General features: G+C 40.5%; 1 protein-coding gene across 3 annotated transcripts in view; it reads right to left on the bottom strand.

The window, feature by feature from the left end:
• The window catches only part of GALNT18 (polypeptide N-acetylgalactosaminyltransferase 18), a 251,920-nt gene extending 227,806 nt beyond the window's left edge, over positions 1-24,114 (bottom strand). For 2 of the 3 annotated variants that reach the window (XM_075502133.1, XM_075502132.1), the window contains exons 1-2: positions 23,769-24,114; positions 23,362-23,627 (exon numbers count right to left, since the gene is read on the bottom strand). In XM_075502133.1, coding sequence (XP_075358248.1) covers positions 23,362-23,596 — 235 coding nt within the window. In that variant the 5' untranslated portion in view covers positions 23,597-23,627; positions 23,769-24,114. The remainder of the gene's footprint in view (positions 1-23,361; positions 23,628-23,768) is intronic. The other variant, XM_075502131.1, reaches the window with a different exon arrangement.
• Positions 24,115-24,605: the final 491 nt, after the last annotated feature.

The raw sequence follows: 24,605 nt of genomic DNA, 5'->3' as shown, positions 1-24,605 counted from the left end.
TCTTTTAAAATACATTCTGGCCTTCATCAAGTCAAAGAAAGGAGGGGACAGACTCTTGGCCAAGTTTGTGGATTTGGTGTGGGTTGTTTTTTTCCCTTGAGTTGTGATTGACTTAAAAACCTGAGGCAAAATTCTAAAAGATATCACAGTAAAACTATTGACTTGATTCAGTAAAGGTACTAGGAAGAAAGCAAGCTCCTAGTATGTGTTTTTTCTCCATTTTGTTGTACAAATACATTTGGGTGTGGATATTTTTCTTTCCTTCTTCCTCTCAGCTGCACAAGTAAATAAAGACGTAGAAACACTGCACTGGCACTCTCTCTCAAGATGGTTATTTCATAAAAATGTTTTTCAAAGTTTACCTTGGACTTTTTGGCAAGGGAATAAATGCATTTTTTTCCAAGGTGACTGATTAACATTTGCCCTCTCCATCTTAACTGGCACACAGGGATAAGCTGAACTTATCAATTCCACTGTCATAATAAATTTTAACTATGTTCTGCACACACATTAATTTTCTTATTCTTACATGACTAAGAAAGAAAAACTTGTAAGAAGAAGGAAAATACTACATGTTCATAATAATCTGGAATATACAGAATAAACCACCCAGGCTTTTCTGTATTCATAAAAACTCATCAGTGACTGCTCCAGCCATAGCTTTCCAAAAATTACTCAAGGAACAGGCTACAGATTGGTCTGGAAAAACAACAGGGTCTGAGTGGAATTAATTTCTATTAAAATGCATAGTGGAGCAGATTATACTAGTCTCACTCATGCTGACTACTACTTTACTGACCAAGTCAGTAGGATTGCAGGAGTCACTAGGATTAAAGAAAGAGTAAAGTACTATGCAATCCAGAAAAGAAAATATTTTGTCTGGAAAACTTCCAGGTCCAATAAAAGGAAAATAAATTGAAATAAGTAACTTTTAGTAGGGAATTGTGCATGATGGGAGGTTAATCTAATGCAGCATACATTTTCCAGATCAGAAAAATCAAACATGCAAATCTTGGATGCTTATATTCTGGAGAGTCATTAAGGGAAAATCTATGCGTGGAAGAAGAAATGGGTGTACAGAATGAACATTTCCATTAATTAAATTCCCTTCTCAGTAAAGCCCATTTGGGGGTTCGTATGACTTGGAATACTTATTCTGAACTGTACAGAAGCACTTCTGGAGTAAATCTGCAGAACAAAGAGCTGACACCCCTGACTTTGTTTGTACATTAAGGCATACAATAAAGCCAGCTGAAGAATCAATAGCTTGAATCATTCCGTTAGAAGGAAAGTGTTCAAGGAACTGAGGCCATTAGCACACGCTTAATGGAATTAAGATATTAACAGAGTAAACGGCTCTTGTATAAGTTATACTGCAGTTCCGAGTAAACACCATCTTAGTCAGATGAAGGCATAAGGGTCAGTGTTCCACGGATTTCAGAGGCAGTAAGAGGCAGGAAAGAGTTTTTGCATTTAAGCACACATTAGAAATTGGTGATTCCTGGAGAGAGACATATTAATAATTAAAGAGAGCTGCTGGGTTGAAAACCCAATCAATAATATACATTAAGGTCAAACATTCCCTGAAAAATTGGCAAATGTGGGTTTCAGAGGTTATGTATTCACACATAAGAACTTCTATTTACACCCCTTATATCTGTCATTGCTATATCAAATTAATGCTAACCTGGAGTCTTTTTAAACTGTAGTTCCTTACGGTGCTATGCTTAAAGCCCGTAGTAATTTACAAAATATTCCTAGTTACCTACCAGAATTTTCTTTATTATTCCTCTAGTCAAAGATTTAAGGGTTTGATTTGTTGGGGTTTTTTGGTGATCTACATGTAAAGAATTTGATGAAAGCGAAATTTTAAAAGAAAAAAAATTGCCTTCTGTCATTAAGGTGCTAGGCAATTCTTCCTAAGGCATGAATTAAATTGGATTTTACTGTTTTAAGTATCAGCTCACCCTAAAGAACAGGAATTCTTGTTCATGTATAGTACTATTACAATTCTTCATAGCTTTGTTGCCTTTACAGTGATTTTTCAGACTTCATTTGAGGAAGTTCTCCTAACAAGATATAAAACCTTTCCTATAGCACTAAATTAAATTACAGGAAATCATAGCAAGTATATGCTTTACAAAGCAACCACAGTGTAGTCAGCAAATGAAATAAGATTTTTTAGAAGTTTCAGTCATTGTCAAGACAATTCATAACTATACAAAAGCTTGCTAGCTGAAATTTTGCCAACGTAATACAAAGTAGCAGAGTTGACAGCACCAGAAACTGATGGACTATCAGAGTTTCCCTTGCTATGCCAGACTTCACAATTACTTTTTTTTGTGAACAGGACATGGTAACACTACCCTGCTAATGTGCCTGCTTAACCACCTTGAATAGCACACAAATTCAAAAAGGTGGAATAAAACTACTTCCGTACCATAAAAAGCTGCTCAAAAAAAAAAAAACCACCCAAAACAAACAAAAAAACCCAAACAACACATCACCTTTCTTGCAAATCCTTATTTCTTATTTACTATTTTAAAAGTATAAGGTAGTATTCCTTGTGCAATGCAGAGCAAGAAAAGGAACTTCATCCAACCTAGTGACAGAAAAGAACAGAAGGACCCCAGTCCCAATGGCCAGTCTCAGTGCCTATACACAAAACCATCACAGGGTCAACTGGCATTTTACCAAAGCAGTTAGCATATAATTTGACCCTAAGCAACAGGAGATAAATACATCCTCTGACAAAGAAGATTCCTAACAAAAATAGGGAAAGAATTTCCATTATTGAAGCAAAAAATGCACTTATTAAAAATGTAACAATGCTTATCTTCCTGCCGCAAACATTCTTTTAGCAATTCTGTTCATTGCAGAGGGCTCCAAACAGTGTCAAGTTTCTGTGTTGCTTCATAAAAATATTCATACACGGGCTGATTACAATGTATCCCAAACACAATTTGCCACATAAATATAATGACTGATTGGATTTGACAAGCCTCCTTCTAGAACAGTAAACACTGAAGCTTTTGTTTAGGGATATTAATCAGCTCAGCAAGCCAAATGTGTCACCTGTGCCAGAATGAAAGAAAAATCATCCCCACCTGCTGGTAGAACAACCACCAGTAATATCAAAAGGAGGCAGGACCATTAATTGAAAGAATTAATCCAGATCCCAGCTATTCAAAGTGGCAGGCTTTCACCAGACACTCATCTTTCCTGTAACTGATCACTCTATTAGCAATAATGATCCTGCTCTAATGGCTGCGGAGATCCAACCTGAAATCTGGAATAGCTTTCTGCAAACTAGATGTTATAATTGCCCTCCAGACTGCTTCAGGGGCCTGCATTTGCACCTTAACACACACAGTGAAGACAGTGTTGACTAGACTGAAAATATGTTTATGTCCTATAAAGCTGACCTCAATTTAAGAATAATTAGAAAACATAGGTGTCAGGGAATACTACATCAAAGTTTTTAACTGCAGCTTGGCCATCAGCAAGTCTTATTGACATTCTTACCTTCCTCTGCCCAGTGGCAGTTAAGAACATTACTGAAGATCAGTTCTCAATTTCAGGTTCCTGTAGAATGGCAAATGAATATATAAAAATCAACTGGTTAACTTAAGTGGTGAAGTAGTGCTCTGAAGTATGCCAAAATGCCATCCTCAGCTGTAGAGCATTACACATCCTAAGCAAACAGGAAAAATCTTCAGATGGTGAAAGAAATTACTCTCCACGAATTCAAACATCGACACTTATCTATCACACCCACCTAGGACCTCAATGAGAGGCTTTGCAAGCCGCAAAGAAAAGTAGTTAATTGTGATAGTAGCTGTTCTACGTTCTGAAGTGATACATCTACACATTCCTACAGCAAAACAAATCCTTTATAAAGTATTCTGCAGACCGCTGAACAATGTATCTGAAGACTTTTTTACAAACTAGGTCTTCTGAAGTTTCATATCTCTTAAATGTATGTTTTTACATAGCTAGAACATATATACGTATACTTATACATATAAATGTTCATGAGGGCTTCACAACAGTTTCTGCATAGAATGATTCTTTTCATTTTCTACATCTTACCTACTACTCAGAAAACCTACCTCCCTCCAGACTGTATGTGTACATACCAACACATAGACTAAAGGCTTCTAGCACGATTACAAATACCAGTGAGACTCTGCCATCCATAGTTGTGTCTCAGCCTAAAGCCCGCATGGCCACACAGAGAATCAAGTGATTTGAAGGTAATCAGTCCATAGGGACAATATACGTTTTGACATTTCTAAGCTTATAATAATTAAGACCACCCCTTTCCACTGACTGATGCTCCCAACCTCTGCAAGTATGCAGATGCAGCCTGGCAATTTCCCATCTAGATTTCTCTTCTTTTTACATTCTCACCCTTGCAAATGGGGCAGTGGGCTCCTGAAACTAAGACTAGAGTGGTGAAGAACCAGCTTAATGTTTCACTGTCCCACTCCCAGAGATGCCGGATCCCAACAACCACTCTACTTCCTCGTCACGACCTTTAAACGACCATATGATCCCTTCATTGTCAAAGGAAATCCTGAAGCTGAGGAAAATGGACAATCAGCTCAGAAGATATTCTGCACAATATATGAAGATAGCAAAGTACACTTTCTGTCTCATTTATTAATACTGCTGCTAATTTTGCTGTGTCCCAGTTTTTCGGCCATCTGCAATCAGAATTCAGTTTAGCTGATAAAAAACCAAATGTGCTGCAGTACAAACCAGGAAGTTGCAGTCATATTAGGAGAATGAATAGTCCCTTTTCTGCACTGGCATTCTTTTCAAGAAGCTTAGAAAGGACCTAGGACACAATTAAATAAAACAGATCACTGAGAACAAGAACTGATAATGCTACTTTTCCTTTGGACTTACTTCTGGGGTCATATGAGCTCTTTTGAAAATTTTCGAATGTTTAGGAAATTATTGGGGACAGGTGGGTGCTCTTTTCCGTGCACATTCTCTGACAGCGAATATTAATAAATGCAGCTTTTCGACTAGCACAAGAAGAGTACCTACAGAGTCTCCCTCTATTACCTGTAGGAGACTCGTACAGATATAATTATTTCCAAGATTTTTAACCTCTGATTATCATCAATTTGACTACTAGATTCTAAATTTCTAGAAAGGTAGACTGATGAACAAAACATTGTTTTCTTATTAATTCAAATTCAGAAGTAGAAAATGGAAATGTTATGAGATAACCCAGTAGGTATTTGATTCCTCCTTTAAAGACAATATTACTAGTAGTGGTTTTAAGCAATTACATAATAGCCAATTTGCATTGCGTGAATTCCTCAGAATTTGTATTAGTTGGCCTTTGACCTCTAGTTCTCTTAATAGGAATAGCTACACAGCATGGCAATATAGTAAATTTACAACTTGCAAATCTGAGATAAAAAGATTATATCTGAAGTCAGCAAATAAACAAGCAGTGAATGGGAACTGGCCTTGGGCAGACACACCTCCACTGACACAATGGAATTATAACATACTGCTGACACAAGCTCTGAATTTGTCCTAGAAAGCACCAATATTTAGTACAACTGTCAGCCCTTGTGCTCTAGAGAAACACAACCATGTAGATTTAATCACTACTGAGTCACAGTTCAGGCAGCTGCTGAGGCAGAAGGAGAAGCACACAGCCTGGCTAGCTGTGTGCTAACTAGACTACTGATAGTCACCAACTTCAGAGGCAAAAGGCCCACCTTCTGTGACAGGGAAATCACTCCTCTCCTATTGGAGTGACACCTCTACTCCTGAATGATTTAGTCCAAGACAAACCAAATTATCTGTCTGTAAAAAGAAAGTTCATCGTTGTGTTACTAAATAGTAGGACAGCAGTGGAATCTAATATTCCATGATATCACAGTTGTCCAAGGAAGCATCAACATCCTTACAGTAATTTTTAAATTTTCTGTTTATTTTTAAAAAATATTATGGACTATATACAAATATATTTGTATGCACTTGTATACACACACACGTACATAAGATAGGGAAGAAAAGTACTGCAAATGGTATAACTACCAGGGTCTCTCTCATCTGAATTGTAACACCAGTAATGCATGTGGGAAAATTCTGAGGCATGCCTTAAGCAATTTAAGAGATTATTTGTTTTGTTTTCTTGGAAAGGTAACATGCATTAAAGGAGGTTAAGCAGTTGAGGCTTCAAAGTCACTCATGGAAAAAATTTTCAAAACATATCTAAGAAACCTATAGAAATGGGATTTAAAAGTTTTGAAACAACATTATACTGAAATCCTGCTTGTCTGACAGCCATGAGTTTTGCCATCATTTCTAATCTGAAGTTTTTTACTCACACTGTCTACTGATTTGACTGCACTTTTTGAGTCAGGTAAAAGGCAGTGCTAAAACACGACAAGACAATCAAGTGCCAATTTAAAACATATATATAAACAAACTCATTCAAGAAGTTGCATACACCAAACAACTGGGAAAACAACTTGCATTCAGACCTTGGAGTATTTGTTGCAAGAAGCAGCCTATACGGGGTTTCAAGACTGAAGCACTCAAAGAACGGCATTCTTCAGGAAGCAGCAAGGAAGTGTGTTGGACAAACAGGCTGCTTCCAGACTTCTGGGAAAATGAGTTATAACACGAACATAAGGAGACTAACCTTACCTTCAAACACACAAGAAAGGGGAGTTTAAATTTTTAATTAAAACCACGAATAATGCAAATTCTGGGCTTAACTTGCACAACTGGAAAGAACCATACACACACAAGCCAGAATAATTTGACAGTATCGCAAGAAAGTCAGCTATTTTGTTGATGCATGCACGAGTCCATCTGCCATAGGGGAGGGGACAACTGCACTAACTGGCACTCAGAGCAAGGCTCCAAACAAGCCCATGTCCGCCCTGTCCTGTTCTTCCTTTTTAGAATACAAGCAAGTTTCCTGGTTAAGCAGCACACAGTTACTCTGCCTGGCAACGAACAGCAGACTAAATAAGAGGGGGCAGACATTTACGTTACAAAAGCTTTAGAGTATTTAGACATTTTGTCTGTGAGAGAACCTACCAAAAAAGACTATCTATACATACAGCCTGTTTGTTCTATACGTAGAAACCGTGAACTGAACAGGACCTTACCTATCTTGGAAGAAGGAAAACTCACAAATTTGAAGATAATCATAAAGAAAAAAAATACACTGAAGAAATAGAATTAACTTGAACACAAGTTTCACAGAAAGACATTCTATTAGAAGTCAACACTATAGCAAGATCACTGTCCCTTTGATGAGATTCTTCAACAGGAGCCTGCAGCACCAGGGAGGAAGTCTGCCACCACTTGCAAGGGTTAACCATTATTTCTGGATTCTTTTTTTTTAGTAAAGTGGATCAAGTTGATGGGGAAAAATGAATTTTCATTCCCACTTACACTATTTGACATTGTAAGTGCTCATTGAAATTTGGCTGATTACATAGTTCAACATACCTTTTTAGCAGCCACTTAGGCTTTTTTCAAAAATCTCTTTGTTTAATCTTTTTTTCAAAGAGACAGGCAGTATGGGAACTCCTACACATTTGTAAGAGACATCCCATGACTGAACTTACCTTTTCCCAATCACTTTTATCCATAGGTTCCCAAAGTCTGCTAGCTGAAAACTCCTAACTTATTATGATACAGATCCACAATGTTTAAAGAGTAGGGTTAATATAGAGGTAAAAATAACACTCCTAGAAAACAAAGTAAGACATTAGCAGAGTTTGGCAAAATGAAAAAAAAAAGGGAAGTCATCATGCTCTTCACTGGGCCATAAGCACATCCTGCCACATGGCACTGCTGCAGTGTTTTAAACTATTTAAATTTTCATCCAAATTCTAATTGCTTGACTGCAACCTTGTTTGTACCTCTAGTTAAGCCATTTTAGTTTATATTTTGGTTTTGGAGCTGCTAAAGCAAGTTGTAACAAAAACACTCCTAGACATGAGATATCTTGAAAACAGGTATCCTGCACAGTGCTAGGAAAAGTTATGTGGCCAAAACACCATGCTCAGGTCTCAATTTTCCTAAAGGTAAATATTGTGATTGATACTTTCATTTGTCCACTTAAGGAGAATATATGACTTCCCCTTATGAAGTTTGAACTGAAAGATGTGAAATTTAAATGTGTAAGTTTCTTCAGCCAGGGCCTTCTACTCCCAGTGTTACTCACGCTGTTCGAGGTGACTGCAGGTTCCAGACACAGCAGGAAAGGTTGGGTTGTGCCAACAGCATTAAAGCTATGCCAGAGTTGTTGAATATTTCACCAGTTTACCTCAAGAGGGCTAATTCCCATCTGCTGCTTTCACTGTTCTCTGGTGTAAACCAGGAAGGACTCAAGCATTGTATTTATACAGGTGTGCAGTTCAGTGAGAAGAAACATCCTACTTGGACCCACAAGTAGGATGTTTCTTCTTGTTTTTGAAGAGGGAGCTTTTGTTTATCTTCCTTCCTAAGAAGCAACAAAAACTTATGGTTTATCATGTTTAAATTTGAGCCTTGAGAAAATTATTGAGCTGTATATACTTCACATACTGAAGAAGGGCATGAGTATGACTTCATAAACTTGCCTTTTTTCTTTTTTTTTTTAATTTAAAAAACACAGCTACTCATTCTGATGAAATGAGTAGGATTTCTGTTGAGTTTATTTTAAATTCAGTGAAAAGGGTATTTTTTTTCCACCTTGTGTTGAATTGGCCCTTGTAGGTAAATTGCTTGAATAAGCCCTGCTCGTTGGATGATAATTGAATGAGCTTGGGGAATTTTGCCAGTTCCAGGTGTCGAGGAGTTGGGAGAAAATAACATCTGTTCTCATCAAATAGCAGAAAGGCAAATTCAAAGTCATTCTTAATACTTTTGGAGTATGAACATTAAATAGAGAGTAAAAGAGTTACATTAAAATTATTTTTTAAAGTAAAAATATGCTTTTTTATTAGCTTAATGTAGCAAAGCTAAGCTGCTACATCCTACATTGTTATTTTATCTTTTTTTTTCTGTCATACCTCACAGTGTCACAATTTGTCATTGCAGCTAAAACTCTTAGATTCTCCGCACCATATTCATTGTAAAAACAGCCAATTATATGGCTACACACCAACATGCAAGAACAGCCTGACCAGCTAGGTGCCTAAGCACAAGTTTTAAAAATAGAAGATGGCAGAGGGCAGAGAACATGCTGCAAAGTATTTGCCATTGCCCATAATTCAACACAGTATTTTACATAACCCCTTTAATAAGTATGTTGTCTTTTATACTTGTGGATACTTTGATTCTTCTTTCCCATCCCCTTCTTTATGCTTCAAACCCAGTTGCTTACATGGGGATTAGAGAACAGTAACTCCACAGATGCAAGGCAAGTAAAAGCCACCCTTCTTGATCCCAACCTGGCCCCTGGGTACCCAGGGCAGAATTCTGAGGCAGCAGAGAGAAGGGACAGAGGAAATGAGTCATTGCCTTTTACACTGGTCTGCATAGATCATCCCACTCACTTCCAAGCCCCACAATACCTCAGATGTATGAATTACTGCAGCACGGCAGTGACAGCAATTTTGTGAGTCCAGCAGAAGACAGAATTTGGAGCAAGAACTTCAGGTACATTCACATTGACTGAGAACTCAGTCCAGGGACCCTCTGTTATGTGGAAAGAATGTAATCCAAAAAAGTAATTTAATATCCATCAATATCTTAAGGTGTTTAATGTAGGGGAAAATCTCAAGACAGGACAGCCCCTACCAGGACCTGCTTGTTCTCACTTTCACATAACGAACTCATACCTTTTTAGTAGCAGAAAGGGTGCAAATGCACAGTACATGCATAGATGGCTTTACTATTTAAAGTTTGTCTTAACTGGACAGTTAAAATGACAATCCAATTGCTGGAGAAGCAAATATCCAGAATTATCTTCCATTGAATGTGTGCCACCACACACAGTATTGAGTAATCCTTCCTCCCCGTACCTTCTTCCCCTAGGGCAGCTAATTGACTTTTTATGGAAGTTACATGGCATTCTTACCTGGCAAAACCAGCCACAAAAGCTAGGTTAAATGCACAAACTCTTTGTCTTAACCTGCCAAGAAACTTACTCCCTATTGTTGTCCCAACACTGCAAACATACTGAGAGTTCTTATTCATATAAGCATGTTCTCAGCTTCAGCATAGCCACACACAGCCTAAAAGCTGCTCACACAAAGATAACAACAAAGCGTAATCAGAAAATCATTGGTGAGTATAACAAAGTGTAATTAAAAAAAAAAAATCACTCTCCATGATCATGCCAGTTTTATATTTACCACCTCATTTATATTAACAAAACTTGGGAGGATGCGGATTACTCTATAACCTACACTTAAGTCCATAGAGCCAGCAACTGCGATCAGCATGTTTCACTGCTGGCAGCCACACAAAGAGTACTTTGGGCTGAATGGCTGATTATCCATCAATTCCTGTGTAACTGATACAGGTGGTAAATGCACAGCCACGTGGGACAGAGTTTGCAATGAAACTTACACTCTACATCATCTGGTACCTGTGTGCTTTTTTGCCATGGACAGCCTCTCTTTCCCCACGGTAGAAAGACAATACCAGTATTTGACCAGGTACTGCAACCTTTTGCCATACTGTAACAGAAGCTTTTGTTTTCCTGTTCATCTCAGAACACAAATAGGAACATTCTTTGAAATATATTTAGACTAAACTTTTTTTTTTTTTTAATGTTAATTTTCAGGAATGTTGCCAATCCATTTTTAGCAGATGGTTTGCTATTTAATGTCTTTAGGCAAGGCAGAAAAGCTTTAATCAATAGAATCAAAAGAAATGTTGAGAAATTACATGCAATTTTACAAAATCAAAGGCATTTCCTACATATTGTCAAGCAGACAAAAAACATATTGACATGTTGTTACTGCAAGGAGCCAAGGAATGTTTCACACATTACGACATTAAATTTCCTTTTACGTGGTTTCAAGTCTCCTGGCTTCCTCATGACAAGGAATTTTACTCTTTCATAAATTTAAAAATTCCCCAACAGTAGCTTATTTCTTAATTATGAAGAAGAATCCAGGGCTGAACAATTAAAGATCTACTCTCAAGAGCTAGAAGTTGCAACATAAAAAGCTTTACCTTTGCTTACTTCTTCAAATAAGAAATCAAGTGTGGCTCCCCATTCACTCTATGACCCTGTATTATACCTGCTTCTACAGCAGTCAATCATCCTGCAAATAGTCTCCACTAATAAGGGATTAAATGTGCAGGGTTCCCTCTAGCCATCAGCTATTACTCAATTACTGCAGAGAACACTAACAACTGTCTGAAAACCTGATTCTAACGCACTTCAGGCAATACTTCTGTCCTTTGCATTTCCAGACTGCAGGAGTCTCTTCCTGTTGCGACCATACTGAGATATTATGCAAACACACTCCAACTTGCTCTAATCAAGTTCTTGCTTCAGTGCATGTATTACCATTTACAAACTCTTCCATGTCACCCTGTGTCAGGCAATAGTGAAGACCCTTCCCGTCTTCAAGACAAGACATATGGATCCTTATTGTAACCATTAAAAACACATACATACATTTATATAGAGAGATATTGTTATATAGAGAGAATATTTTTAATATATTAAATATTTGTGTATATATTTGTATATATATTTCCATATTCATTTGCATGCAAAATTTTTCTCAGTACTTAAATGAAAATGGAGTAGTAGAATTACCACTATGAAGGTGCTTTTAAACTATTTTCATGTAAGAAAGACAAAAGCTGTGCTAAAAAACTCATGTATGTTGATAGAATTGCATTTATATGAAGTATAACAATAAATCAATGAGATGAAAGTGTTTCTATACCAAAAGCATTCCTGTTACAATGCCTGCATTTAAAGAAATGAAAGCTGCAAGTGGGAATGATCTATCCAAACACAAGTCTTCTGTCACCATTTTGCTACTGCTTTTTCTGGCCTTGCTGCTTTTAGTTCATAAATTCACGTGTCTTAGAATCATAGACTCATAGAATCATAGAATAGTTTGGGTTGGAAGGGACCTTCAAAGGTCATCTAGTCCATTTCCCCTGCAATGAGCAGGGACATCTTCAACTAGAGCAGGTTGCTCAGAGCCCCGTCCAGCCTGACCTTCAATGTTTCCAGGGATGGGGCATCTACAGCCTCTCTGGGCAACCTGTTCCAGTGTTTCACCACCCTCATCGTAAAACATTTCTTCCTTCTATCTAGTCTGATATCTACCCTCTTTCAGTTTCAAACCATTACCCCCTGTCCTATCACAACAGGCCCTGCTAAAAAGTTTGCCCCCATCTTTCTTACAAGCCCCCTTTAAGTGTTGAAAGGCTGCAATAAGGTCTCCCCAGAGCCTTTCTCTGCCCAGGCTGAACAACCCCAACTCTCTCTGCCTTTCCTCATAGGAGAAGGGTTCCATTCCTCTGATCATTTTTGTGGCCCTCCTCTGGACCTGCTCCAACAGGTCCATGTCCTTCTTGTGCTGAGGACTCCAGAGCTGGACACAGCACTCTGGGGTCTCACCAGAGAAGAATAGAGGGCAGAATCACCTCCCTCGACCTGCTGGACACGCTTCTTTTGACGCAGCCCAGGATACAGTTGGCTTTCCGGGCTGCGAGTGCACATTGTCAGCTCATGTCCAGTTTTTCATCCACCAGTACCCCCAAGTCCTTCTCAGCAGGGCTGCTCTCAATCCCTTCATCCCCCAGCCTGTATTGATACTGGGGGTTGCTCCGACCCAGGTGCAGGACCCTGCACTTGGCCTTGTTGAACCTCATGAGGTTCACACAGGCCCACTTCTTGAGCTTGTCCAGGTCCCTCTGGATGGCATCCTGTCCCTCAGGTGTGCCAACCGCACCACTCAGCTTGGTGTCATTCCTGGTGTTATGGACGGCTTTATACATCCCTTTGGAACTTGTGGGGGTTTTTTATTGTTGGTTTGGTTGTTTTATGTCTAACAGTTTGAAGTTAATTTTAAACTTATATGGCTTTCAACCATGTGAAAATATTAGCTAAACACAAGCTTAAAATATCTCATTCAGTTACATCTAAGTTTAATGATATCATAATCCTTTATGGCTGACATCATGTTGTAAAGTCACAGACTACTAACTCTACCACCTCTTGAAAAACCAGGGTCAAAACAGCAATACGTGATTGTAATATTGGAGACCAATAGCGACACAATTTTGGTGCCAAGAGCAGCATCTTGCTTATGATATTCTGACTGTATGCAAGTGGAATTATTTCTTGCTTCATTAAAGATACTACACATGTTTTAAAAGTTTCCTATTAACTAAAAAGGGATAAAACATTCAGGTACTCTTATGCAGCTTTTAGGTTTTTTCTGTACTTCTCTCTTCTCTGACCCTCCTCATCCTCCAAACTGCTACACATGAAGTGAACACATCTTCTAATCAGAAAAACCACAGAAATTACAGCATACTACTCCCCCACCCTTCACTTGAGCAACTTAAAATATTCCTGTTAGCACAAGTAGAAGAGGGAAATGCTGGTGTCGTGTGATGATGCAATATACAGCTGGTAAAATTATAAATACTTCAGAGAAAAACAAACAAATAGAACAAAGTTATTTCAAAAACTATGCTGTGCTCTCTTCTGCAAGTCGTACTTATTCTGTGCACACAGAAATCCCAAAAGGTGTTTTCTCTAACCATAAGTTTATTCCAATGATAATCCTATAATGGATGGGTAAAGACTCACTGAGTCTGCTGTGCTGGAAAAGTTTATCTGACAGTTTTTCTTTTACCTACAGCATGCCAAACGTTCTTGCAAAGCCTTTGGCAAGTCATGACTCGATGCAGAAAGAAAAGCTTCAAAGGAATTTGAATCCACTGTGAAAGCAGGGACAGGTAATTCACTGCATTAGTTGGATGATTCATGAAATAGATCTCTAGCTAGATCCAGATTACATATGGGCAAGTAACACAGCCTAAAAATTTATATTATCTCCCTAAAATGAAGGCTAGAATGACCATTTATCTATGAAGAAAAAAAACAGAAATATCATCTCTTTTTCTTACATTCTTCAGAAAGCTGCTTATAGAAATCCTCTTTTCTCAGAGATCACCTGTGACAGCTCTAATAAAAGGAAAATTCAGACATTCACATTTAAAATAAGGGGTTTGATTTAGGAAGTAGGAAATGGCAAAACCAAAACTACAATAGGATTTCCACACCCCCACTGACATTACTGACACAAAGTCACTGAGATCACGAATTTTCAAGATACAAGCAGATAATCAGGCAATTATGTGGTATTTAAGAAGTGCTAATTATAACATGCGTGTTGGGAGAGATATCTAATCGCATACTTCAGAGCTCATGTCGGCCTCAAATTCATATGGGTGAGGCCAAGATCTGTGGTGGGAGAACAGACGTGGCTACTACGTGACACTGTGACGTTCGCCTTCTGCAGGATTCACACACTCTCTCTGGGCTGTTACTAATGGGAGAAGAGAAGACCTTCTGTCTGATTCATCTGAGCAACTCCGGCAGTGAGTCAAACCTGCCACCAACAGTCTGTATAAATTTGGCCATATCAATTCTCTATATTCTTCTCCTCTGCCCAGCTCCTGCAGATCTTACCCATGGAGACAAAGATCTCCAAGTCAACGGTTCCACTACACATTCGTACAGCGCTGATCACAAGACAGCTGGGATTTCAGCTAGCTGCCACAGTGTTATTGTCATAGAAAAAATAAATATAAAATGCACATAATTTAAGTACAGAATATAGTAAGAATCCATTATGGACTTGAGAAGACACATTTTGGCATTTTAAAGGCAGAGACTGTCAAGGTAGCAACTAGGACCTTCCAATCTCTGTATTAAAAAAAAGCAATTAGAATATTCTCATGTGTTCATTTTCAAAGCCAAGTAGAGGAGGTACTGGAGAGCTGTAATAATTACAGTCATGGTTTTGGCTCCTAAAGATCTCTGCCTGTGCCTCAAGAAAGTCAGGATATCATGTTAAAAATAGCACCTTGGTTACAAGACACCAGTAGAGCAGAGAAAATTTATGAAGAAAATGGAAACAATATTGTTACACAGGGAACACATCTGCACTGCACAACTGTAGTCAGAATAGATTCAATGGTAACAGCAGCATGAAGACAGAGCATTAAGTTTCAGGTACCTGGCAATTTTAGCGTCTACTCAGCGTATCTGTCCACAATATCCCACCAAACAGCCTGTTACTGAGCTATTTCTCAAGTCCCTAAAATAAAGGAGCCCAGAAGTTTCTAAAGAGGCTACAGAGGTAGCACTGGAAGGCCAAGGGCAGCACAGAAAGATTCCTCCACAGATGATGGAAGTGCCATTGGACTCTGACCATAATATGACTTAGTGAACAAAACAAGGAAGACTAGAAGACATTTTTAAATACAAACAAATAAGGGAAATTAAAAGGAAAATAATACAGTAGAGAAACAAAAAAGAATTCATCTCAGAGGAGGCAAGACAAGATATGAAGTCAGTTTTCACTTTCACATTAAATGGAAATTTAATTTCATTAAAGAATAGTTTTGCTAGTTGTGGACCAGTAAATTACTGCACTTTTTATCAGCAGTCACACAGTATCTGCTCTGGACTCAGGGGCAATCCCAAGACACCACAGCACGCCATACTAAGTCCAGTCTCCAATCTCTGGGCCAAGCATAGCTAACAACATAATCTTATGGCTGCAATGAGGACAGCTGTTAACCAGCTAAAGATGGTTCATGTCCCAATAAGTCGCTTGCCACACTCCACACATTAACAGCTGATGATCAAGTTCATGGGCTGTTCTAATGGCAACCAAGGATTCCCCATCACCCTCGTAAGGCAGCTAAGCCATCTTCACAACTGCCACCACTGCCTCAAGATCGGAGCCCAGTATTCGCTTTTTTAAACCATAGATTTTCTTTACGTATCCTGTCTCTAACATTCAGATAGATAATATTAGCTTATCCCATCATACTGCAGCTTATGCATACTTTCATAGTATAACATTGATGACAAGACCTTCCTGTTGAATACAGAATTAAATTAAACTGCTTCTGTGGCCTGCCACAGGCAAGGGAGCAACGTTAGAGGCAGGCAACAACTTCAACCTTTTGGCCCTAGAGATGATGGAGAAACCACATAGCTCATGCCAGGCTCAGTGATAAACAAGTGTTTGTAGTCTCTGTTTTTATAATATAATGGAAAGCCTCGTATTTTGCACACATGCACTTGCATGTCCAGATCTTGTACTACTGGAAGCAGAGGACTAGACTCTTTCATAAGCACTCAGCTCATGCAAGAGAAAAAAAATAAAACTCCATCAGCCACAAACGAACAATACACCGGCATGTGATTCTAGAGTTGTGGCCTGTTCCTTAAACACAGAGAGTAAGTATCATCAGCATGTAGGAGCCACCTCTGAAAATGTAGTCTTGAACTCAACGTACAATAACGCTCTTGCGTTTGTTTCAGAAATACAGAGAGTGGACCTTGTGTACAGATAGAGCCATCTTTTTCTGACCCAGTAACCAAGAACAGATGTATCACATCATACGGCGGCCTCAGCAACAGGCTCCTCCCAGCAAAGGCTCTTTTGAATTTTAGGCCCTGAGAGAAGTCACACCTCGCACTGCTCTCTTCGCCTGCCCTCGTATGCAACAACAGTTAACTGGCAGATCGCAATCAACCCCAGGCCGCAGTATGCCCAAGTGGAAGAATGTTTTTTACATGGGACTGCTAGGGTGGACATTGCCAGGAGAGAGCATGACACTGGGACCAAGCTGATCTCACAGGTAATACACAATTCCCAGCAGCTATGTGTAGGTCTTGCTTTATGTTTCTTTTTATACATATTTATCTATATTTTGGTCATGTAGATAAAATCACTCGTTAGTACTAAAATGGGCACAACAGTCTAGCAGAAAGTCAAAAGACCCAAGTTTGAATCTCTGCACAGCTGCAGGCTGCTTGTGTCAACCTGAGCAACATTTGCCAAAGTGACACCTAGCCAGCATAAACGAAGCACTGCGCTGAGTTCAGAACCTTAAGCAGAAGAGCTATCTCCATCTCTCCACAGCCCATAAATCATCTGCTCAGAGATTGTAGGACACAATTCGCTCTTTCCACTGAAGCTGTGCCATTATGCAGAGATAACAAACGTCAACAAAAATGAACTTTTTCAGAGAGAAAAAGCAAAATTCTCCAGCTTAGCAATAAGTGAACTTGTGGAGGGCACAGAAGTCACAGTTTCCAGCCTCTGCTCCCGATTCATTTTTTAACCTTTTGTTGAAGACTTTCATGTGAACTACAGAAATTGTCTAGATTGAAGGAAATAGAATCCAGGTCAATTCCCTTCCCAACTACAAAACTACCATTCACTCTCACTTTGTAGCCAAATAAAACTTTTCTTGTTTCTGGCTCAAAGGGCACAATCTCAAAAAAAATAGCAACTGGCATGCTATTCCCATTGTATAAACATAACATGATTGCATTAATAGAGCAATCTAGCTGACAATCAGGAAAGAAAAAAAGAAAATAATTCATTCGGAAAAAACAACTTTAATCATGAAAGGAATCATTCAATCTCCAGCAATAAAATACAGTTACTTTAATAAGACCAGACTACCACTTCTCAGTTTTGGCCAGTGCGTCCTAACCATGGCAAAATAGTCCTCGGTGGAAGAACCATCAAGAAAGAATATAATTAGAAGGGAAATAAAGATATTAAAAGCACACAAAAAAGTTAACTTTAATAACAGTAATAATAAATTACCAAGTCATAGTCAACATAACCAATATCATTAAGTCTTCAGCAGATGGTCCTTGAAATACCTGAACCTCCAGCAATGCTTGAAAATTTACAGCAATTTAAGAGTCAGACTCTTCTCACTGAAATCACTGTATTAAGATTTTCTTTAGTGCACCCATTCCTAAGCATGGAAGAACATGAAAGTTAAATTCAAATTAATCTGCACTGACATGCAGCAATCTAGAATGACTTGAGAAGTCACAGCCTAAAGAGAAAAAATAATGGGATTAATCCTGCATGTCTTACATATCCAAGTAGTTCCTTCTCTTGCAATTAGTTACATTGGGACTGTAGGTCTCTCTGCTTGTATAGAGACTGTGAATATAGGGCCCTCTGTAGCAGAGCAAGAGCTGTGTTCCCAGGGCTACTGTCTACTGCTGATTTGTTTCTCAGTAGAATAAATACACTGCAGTGAGTGATAAACATGCCTAATTGCTTTTGAGCTTGAGGGAAATAAGCTGGGGGGATTTAACAATTAATCATTCCCAAAAGGAAAGCACCACAAGAGTAAGAGACATGGTGGAGTGGCTATGTGAATCCTAGTGAGCCTGACTTTATGGATCCCAGCTAGCTAGCCAGGCTACAAAGGACAGCTATCACAAACCAGAGGTTTATACACTACATTCTTCCTCATGTTTGAGATCAAGAAATAAATAAAGGGTAGATATCAAACATGGGATGTACTTACCCAAACCTTTAGATGGATAAAATTAAGAATCTGGGTTGACCTAGTTCCCAAACTCAAAATACACCATTTCTGAAAGCAAATCACTCCACCCTACCACCTGTCCAAGACACAGGGAATGAATCACACACTGGAGATCTCTCCCTCCCCTAAGTGACCACAGAGGGCCATTAGATATCCAACTATGGGATAGCTAACATTAGCTGAAGTAAATCCACAGAGCAAATCATTCTAAGCGGCAGGTTGAGAGATACTCTTACAAACTTTCCCAATTAAGTCCACACAGTGCTTGACATTCCATTTATGACAACAGATGCAGCAGCTTGCAAGGATGAGGGATCAAAGTCCTAGTACGACACAGATGTCTTAGTAATCATCCATTGATCTTAACTAAGAACTCAGTGGGTCCAGAAATGAACTGTGTTTTCAGCTTTAACTTAGATCTACTCTATGTATTAACTGCATGTAATTTATTAATTCTGTCTGCGTCCCAGGGCTGGTGAGGAGGGCAAGGAAGCAAGTTCATTTCATAGATTTCATAGTCCGTAATCTTTAAAATAATGCTGGAATGGAAACATCATCTGATTAAAACTAGGAAGGCTGAAAAATTTAAAATGGCATTGCGTAATAAGACAAACAGGACAGCATGCACGAGGTGTTTTAAGTGATATTGGCTTAACCATAGCATAGCTCTTCAAGAAAAAGGTTCAACTCATCACCTATGAGGGCCTAAAGCTAGGCTGCAGAAAACAATAAATTGCTCCCTTCTTGCTAGTGTTTTTCCTCTTGTCATTGTTACAAGCTAAGCGTCTGATCAAGAGCAGCCTGCCTTTTCACATGATCTTCCAACTGCACATACAACTTAGGGCAGTGCTTTAGTGACAGAGCCAATGCATGATGCATTATTAAGATGAACGATGTGCTGGGATCTGAAGCACTCTTGTATTGATTTTAATAGAATGAGAGTGTCTGGGGGTTTTCGAACCAGTATGTTCCCTGTGAACTCAACAGAACATGCTGTTTTCAAATAAATTGAGAAAAACTGACTTCAAATCCTAGGTTGGAACCATAGATATTTCATTTAACACAATATTCATTAACCTTAGCCCTTTAAAGTATACTTTCTGGTAATATAGCTCAATAGTACTAGATTATACAATTGCCACACACCTTTGTTAGACATAAAAAAGGACTGCATTTTGCATAAAACTATCCATCTGGTCTTTTCCTCGGTTTCTTTCACACACATAAAAACACACACACACAATTCATCTCAAAAAATACACCACCTTGTTTGCAAACTCAAGAGGAAGTGAAAACTAAAAGTTTCTCTCAGTGGGTTGCCTGCTAGCATTAAACGTATGCCTCCTTCTAAAGATTGGGAGGTGGGGAGAATCTCTTTGGTACTAGCCAGCTAGTATTCACATGTAATCAATACCACAATCACCACAACACACTACCATAGAAAAGCATGCAGGTCATCATCATTGTAAAAAGGTAAAGTGATTTGACCAAAACCATCTTGTAAACTGTGGCAGGCCACAAGCCAAGAATTCATGACTCCCAGACTTAAGTTCCAGCATCATGCTTCGACTCCACAAAAGACTTCTTTCTGTGGTCCATATTGCCCAACTAGACTGCAATGCTGCCAATCCTGCCCCAAACTGCCTACTACAGAAGTCAGTATACAGATGCATGACTCCTGCACAGCATGCCCACAGGCTACTCGACATAAATGAACACGTAATAAGGAAAGCAGGAAGCAGAGAAGCACCACACGGGCAGAGCAGACACACATGCTCTTATTCCATTCCCAGCACCCAGAAAATGTGTGCAGAGAAAGGATTATCCTTCAATATTTGCAAAAGTGTGGATAGACAGCGGTGTAAGATGTGCAATATGGCAGGTACACTTGTGCATTCAAACTTTTCCATTCTTGGCCAATACCAGTACCAATACTTCCCTTTCCATGCTGTTCTTTCCGAACACGAGGCATGCATACTTTCATTCTCTCTGAACTTCTCTTATCTGGAAATCTCTTTTCAGTCTGATGCTTTTCTTGCCATGAAAATGTCTTTTTAAAAATACATACTTTAAAAAGCTTTTTATATGAAGGCACCTCTTATTCCTTCTCATTTCCAGGACACTTGATAGAATATTACAAGACTGCAATTTATATCCTAAAGGAATTCCCAGATGGCATCTAATTAAACAATTCAATCAGAAAACAAATTAAAAAGAAATATTAGTGTAACCCCATGTGTAAAATGTGACAGTTAGAGCTCTCTGGTATTTGCAGGATATCCTATGGAATGCAATTCTATTACCTGTGCTAATTTCATGCCTGCTCAGCACTGCAGAATGTCTGAGCTATTGACACTTCTCTCCAACATAAAAAAGAAGTGGTCCAAGGAAAAGTTTAATAACAAACTACACACAACCCTTATAACTTTGTCCAGAACCATTACAGCAGCTGGTTTACCCAATTTATGGCAATGAATCTCAAACTTATAATTTCTTAAAGCTGACCTTCAAGCTCATACCAAACCCAGTCAAGCTTGGTATATTCCTTCCAATGACTTCAGTGAGTTTTGCACCATGACCCAGAATTCACGGCATCTCATAGTGCTAAACAAAATCTTATTAAAATAACATCTTATTCTGCAATCTCTGCCACAGGAATCCCTTGTGAAGCTCAGTTATTATGATTTGGCAAGTAAAAGCACAGAAAATCCATTTAGGCATAATGATCTGTGATTTTTATTTTATTTATTTATTTATCTTAAAGAGTAAGTGGTTTCAATAAGTTATGAGAACTTTGTAAACTGTATTTTTTCCCCTAAATATATTTTAGTACTTATTACCAAACTGTTCATTTAATTATTTTTAGAAGACTCTCTTCAACTTCCATACAAATGTTATTTAAGGAAAGTATCTTCTGGTTTGGTTTATGCATAGTCACAAAAAGTCACAAAAAAAGTTTATGCTCTAATCCATGCTATACTCTCCCCTGATTTAGGTATACCTTTCTCTACTACTCTGAGAAGAACCACTGACCAAAGGAACATTGCCAATACAGACATTGTTATTTTCCTTGAAAAGAAATAAGAGTATTGGAGCTTCACACCAACAAACCTGAAGGAGTTATACTCCAACCTCATATGGAGAGTCAATTAATTTCATGTATCTAACTCTTACCAGTGCCTTTTGAAAAATCCCTGCCTTCATACATGCTTCCACAGTGCACTCCACTGGCACACAGACAAGAATATATTTCCTTTTTAAAATCAATTTCAGGAATCAAGAAAAACTGAAGGACTGCATGAGAGAACTTAAAACTTGCAGGAGCTGCTATAATTCATCCTCCAGAAAAAAAGTAGTATTTTATTAATTTACCCAAGATGACAAGACTATCTGAGAAATGAAGGCATATACAAACTGAACGGTGATGTGTCATATTTAAAAAAAATATTAATACAAGTCACAGCAAAGTAGCTGGGCTTTAACAGTACTGCAAACTTATGAGTATTGACAAGCAGGGGAAGTCCAATTTGTACGGGATTAGCTACCCTGCCTGCTCCACCTTTCCTTTTATTCCCAGAAGACCAGTTGACCAAAGCTGTCTGGAAGCGCATAAGATTTTGTGCACTGGTGACAGGTATCCTTTACCAGATTTAGAAGGGACTAGAATTGGGATTTGAACATTCAGTAGAGGTTATGCAGAAGCAGAGAAAGATGGTCCCTCTAGATTTTGTAAGAGCCCTCACCTACCCCCATCCTCAGCCTCCTTACTATCCAACCCACTTAGCAGACTGAGGGAATGACTGTATGATGCCATGCAGATGATGAAAATATAAAGGAAGACGCTAAAGATCACCCAGCAAAGCAAAGTCATGTAAAATCCCAAACTCCCCAGAAATAATCATGTTCTCCCCCACTGCTTGCCCACTTCAACCTTTCTCCCATTAAAAGGAGATCAAATTAAAAAGGCATTACACAAATGAGAGATTGCCCCAGTTATAATCCCAAGTGGCTCCCGGCACTACAGCAGCACTAAGGGAAAACCCTGAGCACACCCGGACACACACAGACTCTCAGCACGGATTAGCAGAGTCAGGCTTACAGGGGAAGAACAACAAAAATTCCCCTCGCAGCGACCCATTTTGGAAAAGAAAAATAACAAATACGAAACAATGACGATAACGGCAAGATGGGAAGAGGCTCCCCTGCCCTTCGCGCCGAGCCCTCCCCGCGGTCCCCTACTTTAGCAAGACACAGGCAGGCACGGAGCGGAGGTCAGGTTTACTACGGCACCAGGCCGAGCCCAGCCCGGCGGGGCTGCCGCCGCTGCCCAGCGCCCGGGAGCTCGGGCCGAGCCGCCCCGGAGCCCTGCGCCGCCCGGCTCGCCCCGGCACCGAGCCCCCGCCGCTCCGCCGCGCCCCGCCGCCCCCGGCCCACTCTCCGCGGGGCGGGGGCCAGTCCCCGCAGCCGGCGGCCCCGGCCCGCCACCCCGTGCGGAGGCCGACCCGGGAGGAGGGAGAGGAGCGGGGCAGGCCCCCCCCACGCCGCCCGCCTCCGCCGCTCCTCTCGCCAGGCACCGGGAGGGGACCGCCGGGGACTCCCACACGCACCGCAGCCTCCGCGCAGCCCCCGGCTCTTCCGGGCTGAGGAATGGCTCTCCCCGATCGCGACACAAATGTCACACGCACACACAACAAACGCGGCGGGAGGGGATGGAGGCTGCACACGGCAAGCGGCGGGGTGGGGTGGGGAGGGAGGGAAAGCGAGCGGGGGGTAAGGTGGTACCTTGGATGTGCTGCTTGATGACATTTTCCAAATGGTCCAGCCTTTCTATAATCCTTAAAGTGTCCCCTTTGTCTTCCTCTAACTTTTTTTCTGAGATCGGCTCCTGCACTTTCACATAAACACTGGCAATGTAGTTGGTGACCCAGCCCACGTACAGCAGGCAGACGATGTTAGTCATTCCACTCAAAATCACGCAAGTGGACACTAAAGTTTTGGTTTTCCTGGTGCACACCATCCTGAGATCCCTCCATATAGCTCCAAAAATCCTGTGATCCAGAAAACAAGAACAAACTGCGATGAAAAGAAATCCTTTCCCCCCTTTCCCCGACCAGGAGACCACTCAGAAGTCAGTAAATTTCCATGCAAAAAGTTCTCTAATCCACAGAATAAAAATATTTGTCGCCTACCTAGAAGGAGAGGTGGGGGTGGGGAGGGCTGATAATTAGAATCCTCGATTTTAGGACATTAAAATAGCTGAAACTTTGCGATAGCAGTGCCGACAGCAGACCAGTAAAGCGTGCCAGCCGCCTGGCTGCCGCTGCCCTTAGGCACCGGCTCCTGCCACGGGCATCAAGGACGCGAGCAGCCAAGTGCCCAAGTGTTGCAAACTTTGTTCCCTCCGACGCCGCTCCCCATCGCAGCCGGCCACGGCTCCAGAGTCAGACCTCGGGAGCAGCTCGCCGGAGAGTGGGGCTTGCTCGGCCGCGGATTGACAGCCCCCTCCTCCAATAAAGAGCCTGCTCTGGCACGGAGGTTGCTGCCATCACCGTATGGCCGACGGGGACCCGCGCGGGGCGGGGTTACCGCGGGGCCCACCTGCTCCTCGCACGCACACGCACACACACGGACACACACCCCCCCACACGCACCACACACCCACACCACGCACACACACACAGGGGCGTTGGGGCCCCTCCGCCGTGCTGCAAGCCGGGGCGGGAGGGCGGGGACGGCGGCCTCCCTGCTATTTCTGTAGCTGGCTGCGAAGAATTTGCAGCCTCGATAGGAAGCAGCAGCCAGTTCCCCTTTGCTGCTAGGTGAACGCTCTGCTGCTTGGCTGGGGAGAGCAGCCGGTGTCATTAAGATGTGTGCTCACACAGAAAGTCGTCCATTTGCCTGGAGGGGGTGAAACCGGAGACATGCCTTTGGCTCACCGGAGCTATCGGTTCCACAGCTCCGGATACCCAGCGACCACCCGCTATTACACTATGTTTGTCTCTTACCCTTTTTGCGTGCCCCCTCCC

This window comes from Mycteria americana, chromosome 5 (genome assembly GCF_035582795.1).
Source record: "Mycteria americana isolate JAX WOST 10 ecotype Jacksonville Zoo and Gardens chromosome 5, USCA_MyAme_1.0, whole genome shotgun sequence".
Classification (NCBI taxonomy): Eukaryota; Metazoa; Chordata; class Aves; order Ciconiiformes; family Ciconiidae; genus Mycteria; species Mycteria americana.
Note: the sequence above shows the minus strand (reverse complement) of the source record. Positions and strands in the feature narration are given on the sequence as shown.